Source organism: Peromyscus leucopus, chromosome 8b, assembly GCF_004664715.2.
Source record: "Peromyscus leucopus breed LL Stock chromosome 8b, UCI_PerLeu_2.1, whole genome shotgun sequence".
NCBI lineage: Eukaryota > Metazoa > Chordata > Mammalia > Rodentia > Cricetidae > Peromyscus > Peromyscus leucopus.
The window spans coordinates 49,102,995-49,124,866 of NC_051086.1; the positions used below are offsets into that span (position 1 = coordinate 49,102,995).

At 42.0% G+C, this 21,872-nt stretch overlaps 1 protein-coding gene across 1 annotated transcript in view; it reads right to left on the reverse strand.

Moving 5' to 3' along the window:
* Window positions 1–21,872, reverse strand: part of Shisa6 (shisa family member 6) — a 305,394-nt gene that overhangs the window by 12,286 nt on the left and 271,236 nt on the right. The window contains 1 exon segment of the mRNA XM_028869364.2: window positions 2,840–2,896. Within this exon segment, the coding sequence (XP_028725197.1) occupies window positions 2,840–2,896 (57 nt within the window).

The following is a 21,872-nucleotide window of genomic DNA, read 5'->3' on the forward strand; positions in this document are numbered from 1 at the left end:
CTTCGCTTTCTCACCATGCTGGAGAAGAACAGGGTTCCCTCTGAGTCTTGGCATTTTACTCCCACTGAGGTCATTGCTTAGTGCTCCCTCCTCCAAATGCAGTAGGTCCACATACTGTCATCTGCCACTTCTCCTGAAATCACCACTGAGCCAAGACCATCATGCCTTTTGTGCTGACTGTGGCTGCCTGAGCACCCCCCTTGAGTAAGCTTGTCTTCTACCGAGATGCCTTACGTTATTTTTCCTCTATCGAATTTTCCCTTAACTCCAGGCTCGTGACTATGGCCTTGTTATGCTTTATCAGTCCTCAATGATATCTACTCTACCATCTATCGTTTCCCTCCAGTCAGTTACACTCCATATCTCACTGATCTTTAGTGATTTGACATGACTTGGTCTTGTTCATCTCAAATGACTTCAGAGATCTCCTTTGCATCAGTAGGCCTGCTTTCTAATTTTCCTGTTTCTCTCAGGCTGTGTGGCCCAGGCTGAGGATCTAGTTAATGCTTTTTGGTTGATCAAGTCGATGCAGGCCCTTCCTGCCTTCCTAATTGCTCTACTCATTCCTTGGGGTGCAAGGGTACCATCCAAGAAAGGAATGCAGGCAAGCTCTATTTCAATAGTGCTGCAAGCTGCTCAAGAACAGGAACTGGGACCTCTCTATTTCCATCTCCTTGTACCAGTTGGAAGAGAGAAGACAGGAAGAGGTGGGGTAGTGAACACTCCTTCTGTTTGTACTCAAGAGTCTGTGCTTGTATTGGCTTTTCCTGAGGAGGCTCAGCTCAGTGGTTGTTCATTCCAGAATGTTACTGAACAAGTGGGGGCTTTCCTTGCTTGACTTTCCCAGCTCCTCTGCCCACTCCATAATCCCCACAGCATCCTTCAGGCTCCCTGCCTCTGCCTTCTATTTTCCTTTCTCAGAATTCTTGCATGGATAGTCCTCACTTTCAAGCCTTCTGTTACTTCCTTCAAAGATTAATGAGAACATCCCCATCTCCAACCTCAAACTACCTACAGCATGCTTTTCTTGTGTCTTCCACCATCATAGCAAATTCTGTAAGTTCAGATTCAAATTCACTATCACAAATTCCATTCCTGCCTGCTATTTTTCTTATTTCTTGGATAGCATCCACAGTCAATCCTCCATTCTTCCAAATACTCTTGGCTCTCCATTTTAGTCTTCATTGGTTTTCATGAAGATATAAATTTTGAGTGACTGAACCATCTCAATTCTTACCTCAAAATTCTTAGCTCTCAGTCTTCCTTATTGTCCCCACCATCAATGTAACAACTGGCATTGCCTCCTTTTAACTGATCCTATATTTTCTCATTTTTTTCCTTAGATCTTACAACCAGGAGCATCCAATTATGTTCCTGCTCTCATGACAGGTGTCCCCACAGCACTGAAAGAGCATGTCCAAACACCCATTCCCTTTAACTCAACCAGATGTGTCCCACCTCAGTGCTGAGGTGCTGAGCAATATGGCTTGAGGATGGTAATCCCTCTGCCAGCTGAGCTGCTCAGTTTATCTTATTTTTCTCATGAAATATGGGGTGTTAACAAACTATAGAAATGATCCTTGAAAGTATACTGAATCAGGCCCTCTGAATAGGTGAGACAGTTAATTGGCTTGATCTGTTTGGGAGGCATCCAGGCAGTGGTACTGGGTCCTGTGCTCATTGCATGAGTTGGTTGTTTGAAACCTGGGGCTTATGCAGTGTCACTTGGCTCAGTCTGGGAGGAGGGGACTGGACCTGCCTGGACTGAGTCTACCAGGTTGATCTCAGTCCTTGGGGGAGGCTTTACCCTGGAGGAGGTGGGAATGGGAGGTGAGCTGGGGGGAAGGGAGGGGGGCAGGAGGGAGAACAAGGGAATCCGTGGCTGATATGTAGAACTGAATGGTATTGTAAAATAAAATAAAAGGAAAAAAAAAAAAGAAATATGGAGGGTTAACACTGGGCCTTTTGCACACGAGGCAAATGTTGATACCATTAATCTATACCCTTAGCTTTTATTTTTATTTTGAGACAGTAGCTCACCAAGCTTCCCAGTTGGCCATGAACTGACTCTCTAGCTCAAACAGGTCTTGATTTTGCAATTCTTCTGCCTTATTTTCCATAGTATATGAGATTGTAAGCCTGTACCATCAGACCTGGCTTCACATTTATCTGTGTTTTGAGTGTGTCTCTTGGGAAACATCTATTTATTATTATTATTATTATTATTATTATTATTATTATTATTATTATTTAATTATTTAAGTTTTCATAGTGAAGAGACAAGAATGACTGACAGGTCCAGTTTACAGGGCTGTCCTGGCTCTATTGAGTTTTGAGAGAGACTCCAGATAGTTTTTATTTGGAGTTCCAGATGTTAAGTTGTGGTCTTCTAGGAGGATGTTAGAACCTGACAGGGAAAGATGTTCCTGCTACCTACTGTTCTTTGCTAACACTCCTCGGCTGGGCAACTGTCAACTTTTTCTCTGACAAGAGGGTAAAGCTTGACTAAGTCTTGTTTCATTTGTAAATGACACATAATGGCTTTGGGTAAAGGAGAACATTAATCTCCTTGCTATAGACATATGGAATCTGTGACCACAAGAAGTGATGGAGATTGCAAATATAAATGAATTGAGAAAGGGTCTCCTGCCTCTTTATGGAAGACATATCACTCTGATGTCAAAGACAAAAACATCCAGGGGACAATGGTCTCAAAGGAAGAGTGAAGTTGTGTGGCCTGGAGAAGGTCAGGCACATGACTCCATCTCCTTCTCTTATCCTCAGAATGGAGTCACTTGATATGCAGATGGGATGCAGGGTGCTCTCCATCAGCTCTCACCGTGTGTAGGGGTCTGGGTAGCACTGCTTAAGATCGGATGGTTGTACTGACGATCACCTGAAAGTCACAGAAAAGACATTTTAAAAGAAGTCAGGCATTCTGTTGGCTCTCCAACACAGCAGCAGTTCTCTTTACCATCTCTACTGTTTTTCTCTGACTCAAACGAAGCCTTTCTAAGAAAGGCTTTCAACAATATACTAGGCTCCAAAAACTCTTCTGGCTGTTTCTGCTGTTTCTGTCTTCTGCCTCCCTCTAACTACATTAGGCTTCTTTGGTCACTGTGGTGACACCCCCTTCCCCAACACACACACAGACACACATAGACACACACACACATAGACACACACACACATAGACACACACACACATAGACACACACACACCTGGAACTGGCTGACTAGCCATAGTGGCTATGGTAAATTACACATAGGTCAGAAAAGAAGGAAGATGGGGGAGTATTTGACAAGGACACATAAATGGCACAGCCCACTACAAAGGAGAAGTAGATTCTTCTTTTTATATATACAGGTTTGACAACATCCTAGATGTAGAAATCTGTTAGTGTCTAAGATCAGGAGTCCTGGGTTCTTGGCTAACTGACGCAGCCCAGTAGTTCAAAAGCACACTCTCTATTCATAACACAGAAACTTAGATTGAACAAACGATAAAATCAACAGAACCCGGCTGCCAATGCTCAGAGTTCAGGGCATTCCAAGGGTTTCTAAAATGGTTTGAATGAAGATTTGGCTTGCCTCTAAAGTATACTCCAACACTGTGATATTGCTTTAGCACAACATTATATTCTTGCTTTTCACTGCTACGTGTATCTAATTGTAGCCAAAACAACAAGAAGAAAAGACACAAGATCTTGGCTCTATGTTCCCTGACTCCTGAGTCAGAGCACTCTCATCTTTGCAGGGCGGGGATATTAGTCTCCACCTCTGAACATCTTCATTGAAAATGTCTTTTCTACTCCTGGCTTCATGTTCTAGCTTCTTAATGCTTTTCCTCTTCCTCTACTCTAAGTATTGGGGGCTCTGTTGGGCTCAGGTGTCTTCATGAGGACTCAGGCTCTGATTTATAGCTTCCCACCTTCTTGCCTAAAAGGTTCACTTCCAAATAAGCATGTGTAGCCTGAGTGTTAGATCTTAAACTGCAAATGGACCCCTTCTAGCCCTTTGAAATCTCTTCCCTTCTCAAAGTGGCTTTGCCATTTTGTTCTCCAAAGCTCAAGCTCTGGCCCACGACACTGATATCCTATGAGCTTAGAATTCCAAATGTCAGTCATCTTAGCAATTCTCTGCTTTCATCCTCCATAGCCAATAAAACACAAAGTAGTCTATAATAATCTCCTGAATCTAGGCCCACAAATTATCATTTTTTAAAGCAAGATTTCTCTTTTGCCATTTCTAAGACAAATTATCCTCTTTCCTCCTAACATACAACAATTCTAGAATGATTGAGTGATTGCTTGGTTTCTTTGTTGAAACTGGATCCTTCAAATAGGCCACCAGAGTATCCAGTTAGGGTGTGGGCTTGAGCAGCAGGCTAGAATTCCTCATAGGATGATACTGACCCTTCTTGAGAAAGACTAAGTTATAGTCGTAGAAGAAACTATCTGCCCAAAATTGAATCCATTCTGCATTGGACCTGGATTTAGCAATGAGAGAAAATTCTTCTTCATATGGTAGAGAAAGAGAGGGGAGGCTAGAGAGAGGTGAGAGGAGAGAGAGAGAGGAGGTCAGGAGGAGAGGTGGGGGGAGAGAAGACTGTGGGAATTCAGGAGGATGAGGTAGGAGGGGAGAGTTTGAGGCCAGCCTGGGCTACATAATGAAAAGCCTTGTCAGAATGTGGAGAGGGCAGAGAAGGGGATCAACTTTTGTTCTTTGTTTGTTTGTGTGGTTTGTTTTCTCATTTTATTTATTTATTTATTTATTTATTTATTTATTTATTTATTTATTTTGGTTTTCGAGACTTTCTCTGTGTACTTGCGCCTTTTCTGGAACTCACTTGGTAGCCAGCTGCTTGAACTCACAGAGATCCGCTGCTCTTGAGTGCTGGATTAGCGTGCCACAGGCTTGTTTTCTCATTTTAAAACAATATATCAATATCAAGAAATGGGAGAGTCCAGGTTGAATGGATGGAGTGGCAGTTAGTCAAAACAATATTTTGAATCTTTTAGAGTCCCTGTGACAGGGGGAAAGGGTGCCAGACACCTGAGATTCAGGGAATCGTTTCTGATAGTCAGTTGCACTCCTTGACCTGTGTTAAATTCAGGTAATTCTTTTTTGTAACTTTAATTAATTATTATACTTAGTTGGGTGCACAGTATACTGTTTAAAGACACATATCCAATGTGAACTGATCAAACCAAATTAACCAGCATGCCTGTGTGTATTGCTTTATGTTTGAAAGCTTTGAGCTCATCTCTTCTAGTTAGTCATAGACTAGGGAACTGGCCTTGCAAACTGCATCCACCGCCACCCCAACCTGTGATGTGGATCCCTAGAACTTAACCAGCTTCCCCGTTGTCTTGCTCCCCAAAACACTTCACAGCTTCTAGAAATCACTATTCAATATTCAGATCAACTGTTTCGACATCCACACACAGGGAGAGAACATGCTGTGATATGTCTTTCTCAGCTGACATATTTCACTTAACATAATGTCCTCTAGGTTCATTTATTCTCACATGCATCTTTTTTTCTTGACTAATCCTTAGAATGATCTTGACTACAGAGTGGAGTCCAATGAATATATACGATTGGCCTGTCATAGCGAGACACTATATGCAACTCCCCAGGTCCCTTAACTGTAATCTTTACTGCATCATTAAAAGATGAAGTCAAAACCAGCTAAGTGACTTGACTTGCGATATGTGAAAGTAATTTTTCACTGAAAGTAATTTTTCTAACATTTGCTCGAGTGTGTGTGTTGGCATTAAGGAATAGTATTTCAAATGAAGTACAGAAATGAAAATTAAAACTGCCCTATAATAACCACTGTGACATTTTGTTCCATCTCCTCTTATTTCCCTTGTTTCATAAAGGGCTGTGCATGCTCACTCTCTCACACACATACACTTAAACAATATTGCAATGAATAATGGTGTGTGTGTCATTTTTAATGCAGATTAATATGCTTAAAAAGAATCAAAACATGATGGTGTTTTCATCTTCACATTTGTGCAAAATGACAAATGTAGAAGATTACTCATTGCAACATTTTTGCATCAGCAAAAGCCCAATATTTATATTTGCATATTTGTGTATTTATATAATTCTTGAGTATATAGTACACACACATATACATAAATGCATATATTAAAATGTGCAGTTTCTGTACACTGTACATATTATTTTAATCTTTTTATGCTTAATGAACAACATCATGAATATATTTTATTTTGAAATAATAATTGAAGCATATTTTTATGATTTCACCAAAGTTCTTCCTATAGAATAGTCTATCTTTTATTTCTATATGTTATTTAAGCAAAATCTATTTGTTTAAGCACAGTATAACCTAAGTATATTTGAGAATTCCTCCAGTTTGGGTATTTGGATTGCTTAAGAATTTAATAACGTTACCTCAAATAACCTTGAGGACAGTCTTTGGCTGAGTCTTATTTCCTTAGGCTAATAACTACATTTCTGGGTCAACACATCATCAATTGCCTCCCAATGTGCCAAAGTAGATGGTAGATTTTCTAACGCTAAAACACTCGTCTCTTCCTGGGACATGCCCTATTTGATTCTGGTGTTTCATTTTATTATAACTCTAGATTTCATTTGCTCATATTTAACTTATATATGTATACACATATACTCATAAAGAATTTGGATTTTCTCTGCTAACACTGTTAAGGTTTTGTATTAAAATTATGATCTTGTGAAGCAAAGTGACTAGGACTGCATCTTTATCTATGCTTTGAAATTACTCATCTAGCATTTGAAATACTGGCAACATAGAGAGCCTGGAGGGATGCAATAGTAAAAATGCCTGATGGTGTGTGTGTGTGTGTGTGTGTGTGTGTGTGTGTGTGTGTGTGTGTGTGTGTATGTCTCTCTGTGTGTCTATCTTGTGGATTTCTGTGTGTGTATCACTACATATGTCTTATGTGTCTCTATGGGTATGGAGTCCTTCTGTTAGCAAAATGCTAGAGGTTTGGCTTTTGTTATTTCATTGACAACTTCAGAAGGCTGATACTGCTGTCATCATCAATTTAGAGATAAGGAAACAGAGGTTGGAAGAGGTTGTTCAGTGTTTTGCAGCCAGCAACTGAATCTGGCGGCTGGTGCTAGACCCTAAATCCTAACCAGTGTGTGTACTGGCTTCTCATACTTGAGAATATGATCCTCATTCATTCATTCGTTCATTCATTCATTCATTCTAGTTTTCTTACTCTAAATTCAAATTTTCAGTTTGAATTTTTCTTTAAAAAAATCAATGCTGAGATGATATTAAGATGATATTAAGCCATTAAGAACACACGATACCCTTGCAGAGGTTCTAAGCTCTATTCCCAGCACCTGCATGGCAGTTCAAAACTGCCTAATTACTCCAGTTCTAGGAGATTCAGTGTCCTCTTCTGACCTTGGGGGGCTCTGCACATACATGGTTTACATATATTACATGCAGGCAAAACACTCATACACATAAAATAATAAATAAAAGTAAAATAAAATATCCATTGGACATTTTAAACTCTACTAGCTTACAACTATCGACAACCCCCCCCCCCAAAAAAAAAAACCTCTCTGTATATAAAGGCACACCCTTTTTCTCATTCTTCAGGGGTTGGCACAATGTTTTTGGATTAGCAATTTATTCACATAATCATTCATTTAGAAAGAGCCTTCTCACTGACAGTAAGTATTTTCAACCTTAAAACAGTCATTGTTTTATGCTTTGGAATATTTATATTTTGGTTCTTCCTGTTCCTTCACTGTCTTTGGCTTGTTTTGTTATGGTTTTCTAATTTCTGGGCTTGACTCTTCAGTCCATTTATCTTCTGTCTTTTCTGTTAATATTGTCGGATCTTCAGCAGTGAACTTATCTCTGGCATTATCCCATAAGTGTCAGCACACAGTGTCCTTTCTGTGCTTGGGACCTAAATGATCTATAATTGCAGCCTAGGTTTCTCATTGACCCAGCAGTTAGGTAGAAGAGTGCTGTTACATTTCAAAGTGTCTGGGGTCGCTGGTTTGAACTTTTACCATTAATTTCCAGTTTCACCATGCCATGGATAGAGAACGTGGCCTATCCAAATTTCACTTTTTGGAACTTACTGGGATTTCCTTTGTGGGCTAATGCCAAATGAGTTCTCACGAATGCCTTACTGGCAGTTAAAGACAAGGTGTATTTTCGTTTCACAGAGTACAAACTTGACATCTATCCATTAAGTCAGACACGTGAAACACATTATTCGGTCCCTCTACACCCTAACTCATCCTTCACCTACTTAATCTGTCAAAGACTGAGGGAGGTGTGCTGAGGTCTCCCACTATGCTTACATTCCTGTCATTTCCTTTCTGGGTTCTTAACGGAATTGGTTTCCTACACTCTAGAACTATACCTTGCAGTACAAAAGGCTCCAGATGCTTATGTCCTTTTTGTGAAGCTTCCCTTGACCCCCCACTCAACAGCACTCTCTGTCCTGCTCAGTGCCTCCCTTGCCCCAGAGGTTCACTTGGTTTGATATTTATATTGCCAGCCCTGCTTCCTTTTTGTTTGCATTAGCCCGACAAACTTTGTCTAGCCTGTTATATCTAACCTTTCTGTATCATGTTATTTTAAGCTTGTCTCTTGAGCACACAGGAGTGCACACACACACACACACACACACATGCACACGCACATGTACACGCACACACACACATCTACACACACATCCACATCCACACACACACATATATACACACATCCACACACATATACATACACACACATGCACATGCACACGTACACTCACACACACACATCTACACACACATCCACACATCCACATCCACACACACATACATATACACACACACATATATACATACACACACACATACACACACGCACACGCACACGTAAACGCACACACACACACATCTACGCACACATCCACATCCCCACATCCCCACATCCTCACACACACATACATACACATACACATACACACACACACACACACACACACACACACACACACACACACACCTACCTTACTGCCTTCTAGTTTTCCCTGATAACTGGTAGTAGTCTCTCTTTGAGCAAAAGTCCTACCTTCTACTGCTATAATTTTGTAACATGATTCTGTACTTATTTTGCCACCCAAACTCTAGGGACCTTAGCTGCTTTGGCCAGGCATGTATTTCTGACTTTTTTTTTTTTTTTTTTTTTTTAGCACTTGTTTTGTTCAATGCCAAGAATTGAACCTTGGGTCTTGTATGTACTAAGCTAGTGCTCTACCACTGAATTACATCCCCAGTTCTTTTGGCACAAGCAATAGGTTCTCCCAGTAGACTCTGGCCACCATTACTTGGGAAGAGAAGACAGCCAGCCATGGTACAGCTGCTCTTCTCCAGGTGATGAGAGGAAAGAGCGGCAGCCCGGGAGTCCCTCCTTTAGACTACAGTAGCACAATTCCAGTGCTCACATTCTACCCAACTCTGGTAGCACTTTGGTGTTGACTGAAGAGAGGAGAATGAGTCCAAGACAAAACTGATCTCAGATACTAAGCACTCATGGCTCCTACATGAGCCTCGTCTGTTTTCAAGAGATATAAGTTACTCAAATTATTGGGTTTTTTTTTTTGGGGGGGGACAGTGCATTTTATATAAAGAGCCCCAGGGGGAACAGATCTTCAGATTTTTATGCATAAGTCAGAGAGGATTGACACACGACTATAGTTATCTGAGAGGTTCCAAGAGGAGCTGTCTGCAGACTGGAGGCCATGGGATGCTGGAAGCATGACTCGATTTCCAAGATGACTGACTCAGAACCATGACAGCCATAGGTATAGTTCAAGGTTGAAAATCTGAGGACCTAGGGTGGTGAAGGTCATGAGGGAGGTGCTGGTGTTATTTCTGGAGGCCAGAGAGCCAGCAATTTTAATGTTCAAGGTAGCATAAAAACAAGACCTCCTTCCTGGAGAAAAGAGAGGTTTCTCTTCTACATCTGTTCTTTCCAGCTGTTTGGACAAGGACCACCAACATGGAGGGAAGATCTGTTTCACTTAGTTTGCTCACTCCCACTTGCTGTTTCCCTCTGAAAACATCATCCTACACCCCTAAATCAGCACTTTGTTCTCCAGGCATGTCTTAATCTAGTCACGTTCACAATTAGGCTTATCCATCACAGTCGATTTCTGGAGCAATAAAATGGCTGTATCAATTTTGCTCGCTTGTTTCTTTAATTGCTTTATGGAAAAAAGATTTGCCAATCTTCTCGCTGAAGCAATGGCAGCCGTACCTATGTTCCAGAAAGTTTCAGTCTCACCCTTCAGTTCCCTGGTAGCCCAGAGGCCTTGGTGTTCAGGCCAAAGAGGTACTGTATAGAGGTGGAGAAGTTATGATTGTGCACTTCTCCTCTGAGGAAGTGAAAGAGGTCTTCAGAACTTTTGATATCAGTAAAATCACTGAGCATGTGTGCAGGTAGAACATGACCTGTGTTTACATTTCAGACTCTTCACCCATTTGAATGGTTGGAATATTGAAGAATCTACTGTATGGAAGATATGTTGGAGGAGAGAACAATGGGTTTCAGTGCCTATAACCTGACAAGGGCATTGCTCGTTGACTAAATCTGATACATTTTCCATGGCTTTTGCCTGCTTTGCTCTAAGTGCTAGGCAGGTGACTCTTGGGACTTGTTCCAAGGGGAGTCACTGATGACCCCTTGAGGAAGACCCATTCTGTGCTCATACCAAAACAGTCTCTGAGTGGACCTTGAAGACCTTGTATTCCAACACGACTCTAGTAAGTTATGTAAGCTTCTTAGATGGGTCCCATGGGCCACTGCTCAAAGGGTAAAGTCTCCAGGATTGTGTGTCCCCATTGTCCCTCCCACTATTGTCGCCCCAACTTCCACCTTCCCTGCCCAGTGCTGTTTTGTTTCCATCCATCTTTGGAACTGAGACTTTATCTGAGTTCTTTAGAAGAAACATTTCCACCACCAAGAAGTCAGTTTAAAGGCTATTGCTTTCTCAGGTAAGAAAAGAGGTCCAGAGACATGCAGTGTCTGCAGGTGAGACATGCAGTGTCTGCAGGTGAGACATGCAGTGTCTGCAGGTGAGACATGCAGTGTCTGCAGGTGAGACATGCAATGTCTGCAGGTGAGACATGCAGGAACTGCAGGTGAGACATGCAGGAACTGCAGGTGAGACATGCAGGGACTGCAGGTGAGACATGCAAAAAGTCAGTGGCTGAGATAGGATTAGGTCTTAGAGTGCATTTCCTAGGGTCATGATGTTTCATTATTGTTACAGCCTGGAAGCTCGAGTGGTATTTACAAATCTCTTGTGTTCTCCAACAGAGTTTCTAAAAGCCATGTTTTCTGTAGCTGTGACCCCTTTGTTACCTGCCTTTTATGTCTGGGTTTCAGGAAGCACCCTGCACCCTGGGAGAATTGAGGTGGTTCTTGGCCAAATAAGCTTTGGATGTGTATCCTTCTCTTGGATAAATATTCTGCATTTTGAAAACTTAAGGAGCTCAGCCACAAAAACTCTGTCTTTGATATTTGACCACTAAGCAGGGTGTATGTAGGAAATACATATACACCCATTTGGGTACACTGGAGTGACTTTAGTGTATGGGCTACAATCAAGGATGTGAACAGGAAATCTACAAGGATGCTTCATACTCTGGACCCAGTGGAGAGCTTTATCCATACTGGAGGGCACAGGGTGGGAGGAATTTGGTTAGTGCCCTCTGATCTTTGAGGGGCACAGCCCATAAATGTGCAGGTAAGTACCATGGGGTTTATTTGTTCCAGCTTCACTCTCCTTCACTGTTCTGTGCTTTTCAGAGAGTGGCTGTTCATTAAGCTCACCCAAAAGCCATGGTACAAGGCAGACCCTCCAAAGATCTGGAAAACTCGGCATCTGGAGCCAGTGGGTAGGCAGAGTGTCATCCACTTGGAGAGTCAGGTGGGAAAACTGTCCTCCCTAGGCCTTTTAACACTGACAAATGCTACTCTAGTGTACCCCGAGAATCACGGTGTTGTCTAGGGTGATGGTCTGAGGATATGTAGGAAGTAGTGCCTGTGCAGTTGATAGAAAAGTACAATTCATGGTGTACACAGCACAGGAGAGCCAACAGATCCCAGATCTTGCTTGGAGCTTTTCTTATGAGAATGTGTAGACAGTCCGTTAACTTTGGCATTTTGTCTGTCTCCATACTTATCAACTGATCTCATCTCCACTCCTTCATCCACCAGTTTCCCCTCCTCCCCTTGCTTTAGGCTGTTCCCGAGTCTTGGCACAGTGCCCAGTTGGGGCCACCAGTCTTCCTGATGGATGGAACAGGATAGCATAACAATTAATTAGTGGCCAGTCCTCATTGACTGATACATTGACGAGACCTGACAATGGAAAAACAATTTCTACTTGAGCTCAGAGGCTCTCTGAAAGGAAGCAGGGATCAGGAGGAGGAACCTTCTGCCCATTGACAGGCGGTGGACCTCTGGTAGAGGGAATAGGCTACCGAGAACCAAACCTTCCATCCTCACCTCTGCAGCCAAAGCTAAGGGAGCTAACCATGAACTTCTCAGCATTGGCACTGGTTTAATATACTAAGGGAAGGGGCCACTTTTCTCTATGGAATATAATATATGTATGCAAGCATTTATTTGCTTGTATGTATGGTGTGTAAAGGTGTAGAAGAGGAAGGCACTTGAAGCTGAGCATGGTAGATCATGCCTGTAATTCCAGCACTTGAAAGAAGAAAGGTGACTTGGTATTTGGAGGACCAGATACTTCAAATGGTAATTTAGTCATAGGGATAACACATGGCATTCTTCCTCAATGAGTCACAGGAAAGTTGGGAGAAGGGTACAGATTCTATGCAAAATATCAATAGTGGCTTGATCAATGGGATCCTGAGAAACAAAACAAATATAGCATGCATTGAGGCTAGGTCCTGATACCACACTCTGGAATTGCCATAGTAACCTCCTGATCTCCTTCTTGTTCTGGGCCCTGCCCCTTCAGGGTCTGCTTGCATGGCTGCTAGAACAGTGTTTCTCAGATATGACATCATTTCTCAGATGTGACTGTCAATCTGGCCTTGAGCCTGCAAATGCAACACGCTCCTAGGAGGTTAAACTTCAGTTGCTTAAGACCAAAGAAGTGTAAACTCTGGAGTAACAAAGAATTGTTAGAAAAAAGCTTCTGGCCCTATTCTGATCACTAAGGCAACTAGCTAGCATCCATGGCCCTTGCTCATGTCACCTCACCCAACATTCCAGGGACTTGCAGGAACTGTCTTCTCTCTGCTCTACCTCTACCTGTTAACCACCTCGGTGCTTATCTCAGATAATGCCTTCCACCAGCGTGGGCCTTTTTCTTTTTCTCAGCTCTTGCCATCTTTGGCAGTTTCTCCTCATACAGTCATGCTCAGGTCCTCAGAGGCAATGGTGACTTTCAGTTTTCGGGGAGAGGAGAATGAATCACCACTGCATTGTATTTGATGCTTGGTTATATATTACGTTGTGAATTCACCGTCTTATTCACTCTTTCGAAGGCAATTAAATACTTCTGCATCCAAGGTTCTTCTCGTCAACTATTAATACATTGAACACTTACGGGGATGGGATGAATTACACATTTTTCTTTGTAGCTTAGCCCTCCTGGGCTCTTTGGGGTCCTTGTGCGGATTTTTGAATGATATAATGAGTAAACAAATCAACTCTTTGAGGCAGCAAAACACGGCGATTTCCCCTGCTTGTTATCTACTCTCTCCTTAAAGGCCAAAGTGGGAACTTGTCTGGACCGGTTTTTATAGGTTATAATGCTTTATGCATATGAGGATATGAGTGTGTACAGAAGAGTCAGGCAATGCTCTTTTTCCACCTTAAGTCCAACACTCACTTGGCAATTATTGAGGATTGGTTGCTATTTTAATACAGCCCAGCACAACTATTTTTCATCTTAATATTATGAGATATCATGAGAGGCAAGCTGTAAGTGTTGGCATCAAAATGTGGGATTCCTCCAAGGACAGGTGGGCCACCAAGGACACCATGAGCTCATTGATTCTGATGCCCTTGTCCAACCTCCATTCCTCCTTACTAGATAGGTTTTCATACAGGGTTTCTCAAATCCCACCCCTGAGGATCTAGCTTGTGAGCCCCTCCCTAGGAGGCTTGTTTAGTTCCCTATTCTGGCAAGGATTTTCATTTTCATTCTGACTGAAAAAGATGATCTTGCATGAGTTGCCAATCCCACATGGGGAAACACTGTATTTTCTACCAGATTTATATAAAAAGGCAAACTTTAGGTCTCCTTGGGAGCATTGCCTGCCACCTGCTGTGAGCCACTTGTCTAGGATAGCTGGGCTCCTCTGTATCCAGAGATGCTGAGGCTGTTTCTTCTGCTCATGGTCATTGTTATCACCACAAAAGGAGCATTTAGCATCCTCTGCTCAGCTCCAGGGAGCTAATCCTCCTCCTGGCATTGTGGCAGGCCCAAGTGTGTCCACTTGAGCCGCTTAAATCTTACTTGTGAAAGACAATCTTGGAATGCCTGGGAATTTCCTGGAAGTGGGACCAGGTGTGGGCATCAGGTGTGTGATGAGGTGGACCTGTGAGAGGGCACATTGGAATTGGCCTCTGTCACTGTGCCAAGCTGGCAATTCAATGGGCTCCCTATGGAGGCTTAAAATTTATGCCAGTCTCTCAGAAGTGAGATTGCTGTGGAATTCATTTGCAGATTTCAGATTCTTTTCACCCTCACCTGGGTGCTCCACCCTCCAACCTCCAGATCTCTAGTCAAGGCCCCTAACTCATTTACTGGATAACACAAAGTCACTCAGTATTTCAAGGTATAACTCCAAGAAAAATAACTGGAACAGACAATGTCATTTGACATTTCAAGGATGTGCTACACTCTGGGAGCCTCAGAAATATCCTGGCACAAAGCACATCACCCCAGGACCTGCATCTACCCTGCAATATTAGGAGTGTATCTGACATACTATGATATTTTCCTTTAGGAAGCGAAATATCTGGTCTTTATAGCCATGCTTGATTTCTAAGCTTATTATACACATTATAATATCAATAGGAGGAGATTCTAAGTCTAGTGGCTGGCATAAAAGAACACAAGCATCACTATTTCAGTGTAAGTAGAGTTTTGTTGTGATTTAACAAGGATTATCTATCTGCTTATCATTTATCTATCTATCTATCTATCTATATATCTATCTATCTATCTATCTATCTATCTATCTATCTATCTATTTATCTACCTGTCTATCATCTACCTTCATCATCATCATCATCATCATCATCTATCATATTCTCTTTTTAAATCTTTTAATGAACCTTGTGAATGGGTGCTTTGCCTGCATGGATGTCTGTGCTCCACATGTGTGCAGTGCCTGCAGAGGCCAGAAGGAAGATGTTGGATCCACTGAAACTGGAGTTAAGACCATTGTGAGCTTCCATCTGTGTGCTGGGAATTAAACCTGAGTTCTCTGGAAGAGCAGACAGTACTCTTAGTCATGGACCCTCTCTCTAATCCCTTTCAGTTACTATTTGTTATGCCAGACACTTTGTAATCTATAAAAGTTATGTTTTTAAAACTTCACCACAAACTGTGAGGTCATTCCCCTTTTAGAGGTGGCACTAAATTGCTCAAGGACAGAAAGGAAGAGGTTGAAGCAGGACCCAAGATTACCTCTCAAGTCTCTGTTGTAGTGATCTTAAACTCTGTATTAAACCAATAATTTTCTAGAATGTCTACATATGGACTCTCCTGGCAAGCTGGATTGAATTTTTTGGGCATCTAGATTTGTCACCTGTTTAAAATGATTAATACTTGAGGAAAAATTGTATTATTACCATGTATACCCCAAACACCTGTATGCAGGTTGTCCAACTCAGCCAAGAGCAGCATAGCAATCCCTCATCCTAGCATCTCCCCTTTCTTGGGGACTTGTAGCTCTCTGGCAGCCATTCTGTTCCTTCATTTGGACCATACAGCCTGACAGAATCTGGCTATGCTTCTGCGGAATGCAACTAGGTATATAAGGCTAGGAGTTAAGCACTGAGTTCTCTTTTCCTGGGGACCAACTACAAAGCACTGCTTCCAAACAGGGAGTCATGACCTATGGGAGATAGGTGACCGTATTGGGGGGGGGGCTCTGCCTCCACCCTTGTCTTCCTTCCTCCTTACAATAGTTCTAGCACCCAGCCTCCTACTGGTCTTTTCAGAGGTCCTTCAAAGCTCAGCCATGACTGTTTCTTTCTCCTGGAACGTCTTTCCCCCATTTATTATTCACTCAATTTTTGTTTCATTTTTCAAGGCTAGCCAAAATATCACCTCTTCCATTACAGCCTTCTCCAGTCCCTTCACCTGCAGGAGATTATTCCTTAATATGAATTCACATATACTCTGTGGACTCTTGGGCGCTTATCACTTTCCACACTGTGTTATAATTGTGTGTGTGCATGACTTGTCTCTTAATCCTGACAAGTGATTGAGGATTCAGATCTGTGTTTCCTAATTCTGACAGTGTTTTCACCTCCTAAATATCTGTTGGATGAATAAATCAGGTCATTATACCGGGCAGATATGAAATTGCTTCAGAAACAATCCAAATTGTAAATAATAGGCATTTGATAAATATTTTAAATAGGCTAATAACTGTATGCATATGTAATTACAGAGCATATGAAAAATAGTTTAAAAAATTTAGGTGTGGTATGAATGATTAGGAGAGGCTTACTGGACTTCACTGAGGCAATGTAGAAGTGTTGTTTCTGGACTTCGAGAAGAAAGGTTGGAGCCTTCTCTCTGTGTGACAAAAGGCCAAGACAAAGAAGTGAGGATGGAACTTGGTGAGTGAGATCTGTGCTGGGGGAAGGGTGCCAGTGAAGGAAGGAAGAATGAGGTCTTAGTCCAGCATATTAAAATGGCAGGTTGGAGCCAGGCCCTGTCTTGAGAGGCATTGTTGGGGACACAGAGAAGAGGAGCTGAAGGGAGAGTGGAAACATGTTAGGTTACTGCTCTAGAGATGTGGGTGAGAGACAGAAGGAGGAGAACTGACTTCGATGTTTCTAGACCAAGGTCTCTATCATTTATGGTCTTGATATTTGATAAGCACCAGAGCAGGTAGATGCTAAGGAGGTTGGAAAAGAACATTTGTCTATGTTTCTTAGCCAGAGGATCCATTTCTACTGGCTCTTGTGTGCAGCAACCATCTCAGGTATTTGAACAGGCTACATGGAAACAATCAGAACCCAGCATTCAGAGTGGCTCTCCATACTTTACAACCTGTCATATAACTGAGAAGGCCACCTCCCCTGATCTTTGTGAACCAGAGGTTTGTTATAGTGGCCCAGTCTGGCTTCAAACTCTTGATTCTCTTGCCTAAGCCTTTGTGAGTGCAGGGGTTATAGGCATGTACCACCATGCCTGGCTTGGAATAAAGGTCTCTCTGGGCTCTAAATGCAATGTGGGTAAGGAGAGAAGAGCAGAGAGATCCATGCCCTGTCCTCCACCTTCTCCAGGGAACACGGTCACTTTGCTAATGCATCCTTCTTAGGTAACTATGTTTGGCAAGGAGGGGTATAGCACACTCTTTGGCCATACTCAGTTGAGCTTCTGGTGACCATGGTGCTGAGAGGTGAAATTCATGAGAGAAGCCTGCAGGACCTAGAATAAAGTGGGATTTAAAATATGTCCTGATAGAATGGGAGAAGAATATTGTTCTCAGTCTTAGGATTTGCATTCAGTTCTGAATCCTGACAATTCAGAAAGACTTATAAAATCCTTATCTGTGGCTGACTCGTTTTGATAAGTATGTTTAAAACGAAATGCCCATTGGAGGGGACAATGTGATTTATTAGGGAATCCTCCAAAATTATTTTTTTTGAGGGAAAAGGCATTACACACAGAGACACCCAGCCTCTCTGCCCCACATTGTATTTTACTTTCTGTTATTATTGGAAATTCTGGGATGATAAGGATGGGCAAGAAAGAAGTGTCCATGTTCACTGGGCACCAAACAGCTTGACTTGGAGCTCATGAGCACTCTGTCATATTTTTATCTTATCTCCATTGTTTTACCAAACACTAATCACTCAACTCTCAGTTAATACCTAAGGAGCGCGTGTGTGTGTGTGTGTGTGTGTGTGTGTGTGTGTGTGTGTGGTGTGGTGTGTGGTGTGTGTGTGTGTGTGTGGTGTGTGTGTGTGGTGTGTGTGGTGTGTGTGTGTGTGTGTGTGTGTGGTGTGGTGTGTGTGTGTGTGTGTGTGTGTGTGTGTGTGTGTGTGTGTGTGTGTGTGTGTGTGTGTGTGGTGTGGTGTGTGTGTGTGTGTGTGTGGTGTGGTGTGTGTGTGTGGTGTGTGTGTGTGGTGTGTGTGTGTGTGTGGTGTGGTGTGTGTGTGGTGTGGTGTGTGTGTGTGTGGTGTGTGTGTGTGTGTGGTGTGTGTGTGTGTGTGGTGTGGTGTGTGTGTGTGTGTGTGTGTGTGTGGTGTGGTGTGTGTGTGTGTGTGGTGTGGTGTGTGTGTGTGGTGTGTGTGTGTGTGTGTGTGGTGTGGTGTGTGTGTGGTGTGGTGTGTGTGTGTGTGTGTGGTGTGTGTGAGTGTGTGTGTGGTGTGTGTGTGTGGTGTGTGTGTGTGTGTGTGTGTGTGTGTGTGACTGGCTCTGCTGCTGGGGAAGCTTCAACTTCCAGGCTCCCTGTAAGCGTGCCCCACTTTTCTCCCAGTTCCCATCTAACAGCTGATGCTGGCCAAGTCCTAACACACATCACTCCAAACTCTTCTCACTCCTATGTTCTCTGTAGCCAATCAAGTTTCCACTTTCCATCACTGCCTTGTCACCCATCCTCTTATGGGTTCTCTTATTATTTCTCATACTTCCTAACTGCTTTGTATTTCTTCTGCTTGGATTTCACCAAGCATTGTTTACTTTAAGTTGTACTTTAGTTATTACAAATAATGACTCTCTCTCTCTCTCTCTCTCTCTCTCTCTTCTCTCTCTCTCTGTGTGTGTGTGTGTGTGTGTGTGTGTAGCATGAATCTTAGAAGGTTTTATTAATAAAAACAAATGCTGTGCCAGTTATTGGGGTGAATGCTGGAAGATCAGAGAAGCAGAATAAGCCACAGCCACCTCACTTTGCCAATTCCTCAGCTGGTCCTATTTCCTCAGACTGGAAGCCTCTGAATCCTCATCCAAATGGATCTCAGCTGAACTGCAACTCAAAAGCCTAAAAGCTTAACCAGCTCTAGTTTCTGGTCCTCACGACTTATATGCCTTTCTGCTTCTTGCCATCACTTCTTGATATTAAAGGCATGTGTCACCATGCCTGGCTGTTTCCAGTGTGGCTTTGAACTCACAGAGATCCAGACAGATCTCTGCCTTTGGAATGCTAGGATTAAAGATGTATCTGCCACCATTTTCTGGCCTCTATGTCTCTCTAGTGGCTGTTCTCTTCTCTGACCCCAGATAAGTTTATTAGGATGCACAATATATTGGGGAACACAATATCACCACATATATATGTGTGTGTATATATATATATATATATATACATATATAATAATGCATATATATCCATTATTTCAGTCTAATGTGATATTTTGGTATGTGTTTATATTGTGAGGTGATTAAATCAGGTTAATTTATAGGGCATTCTTTTTATATTCTTACCAATTTCCTCTAGTTAGAACATTTAGAATCTCATCATGAATTTTGAAACATGCAATATATTATTATCATTATTACTTATAGTCTCAATTCTGAGTAACAGATCCTCAAATGTTACTCAAGTTATCTAAGGCATTGATTTTGTACACAAAATCACTTAAGAGTGTTAATGTTATAAATATAAAAAGATCCAATAACACAGTAAACTATGGGGTCTAAATTTTTTTATGTACATCATTTGAACCATTACAGCGACTCCAAATAGTAGAAATTAATATCGTCCCCATTGCACAAAGAGAAAACCTGGGTTCAATGTGGCCATTTGCTCAGATAATATGGCTACTTGTGGCTACTACCCTGGCTGGTGAACCCAGACAGTCCCACTCCAGACATACTCACTTGATCCACACTGACCGTGTAGGTATTGTTTCTGTTTGCCCGTGCCGTACTTGATCCTATCATGGTCACATTCTATTCAAATCAGTTTTGAAGACAACTGGAAAGACTTTATTGGTCTCCTGGGAACCTTGCCCATATGAATACCATAACAAAATACCAAACATCAGTTGATATTGTCAGTGAGAAGAAAGAGCAATTACTCAGTTCCCTGCTTGCTGTCCAATTCCACTTTCGCTTGTCAGACTGAGAGCTGTCTACCAGCATCACAGAGCTCTGCTCTGTCACCGTGAAATATCATTGAGTTGGTGAAAAATTCACACCCTGCTTCCTGTTTTTCTCGTGAATTTAGAAGGCCATGTACAAAGAAGGACATCTTAGATAAATGACCATCCTCAATAACAGACATGTCAATGACACTGGTAGAACTTTCTAGTGTGGGGACCCTGAGGCATTCCTTCCAATGTGACAGAGCAGGGAAAGTAGCGGAAAACTTCCATGTCTGTGTTTCTCTGTCTGACTTCCATGAAGATCTGAGGGTCTCTGGTCTCTGAAAACAATTCCAGTTGCTACTGGTTTTAATCTTAAAACCTATATAATTAACAATGCATTTGTTGGAAAACTAGAAGATAAAGCTAAGCAAGCAAGCAAACAAATGGACAAATGGTGATTGTGCATTTTGTCCATAAAAAATGGAGTAATGCTGAGCCAATTATTTCTCCATAACAAAGTAGCGTGAATATTTTGAAGGTAGCTCAAACACCCTTCTGTGATTGTAAATGGCAGCTTAGCCTTCAGCTACATGAACACAGCATAATCCTTGTAGTAGCAGTTTTCTTTAAGCCAGTTCCTTGTGCTAGATATTTATGTTGTTTCCACTGCAATGTGTTATAGACACTACTTTGCAGGAGGACCATTGTTATTTTCCCTGGAGAAAAATCTTTAGATTCTGCATCTCTAAGTTATAAAGGTTTCAGGTAAGTGTCTTGACAGAATTGCTGTGCAGAGGGATAGCTCTGTCTATTCTAAATGGAGATTTCATGATGGTGACCTTTCACCCTGAACAGCATCGGATCTTTCTTTGAGGGGTTGTCTTCACCAACTTGAAGGAGATGTATGAGTATCCAGTTCTTTCTGTGCACATCAACCACTAACATGAACATTCATCTTTCTATCTCACCTGTGTTTGGTGAGGGAAAGGTTTATCTATGTTTGAATATGTTTATTATACCCAGTGTTTTCTTTAACACCCCCTCATTGGGACAATTATCTTATTTTTTATCTTTTCAAAGATTTTTAAAGAGTTTGACATAAAAAGGACACTGACTCTCCAATGGTCACATATCACAGCATTTCCCCTGCTTTTTAGCTTTTGCTCTTTAATTTTTTTCTCTCAAATACTGTACATTCATTCAAGCATAGTCAATGTTTTGTCTCTTTGGCCATTTATTAGTTTACAATATGCAAAGTTTGTGTGTGTGTGTGTGTGTGTGTGTGTGTGTGTGTGTAGTGTGTGTGTGTGTGTGTGTGTAGTGCTGGGATGAAACGTGCAGCCTCCCACAGGCGGGATAAACACTGGAGCAGTGGACCACCCCTCTGCACATCAAGTAGATTCTGAACACTGTCTCTGGCCCTAGGCTAAGGTCTGTTCAGAGAGACCATGCTATTCTCAGGGACATACATGTTGCTTTTTTATGCTTTTATTATGGAATCCATTTGTTCTATGTCATGAGATAGGGATTTATTATGGATTGGCTCAGTACTGATTGGAAT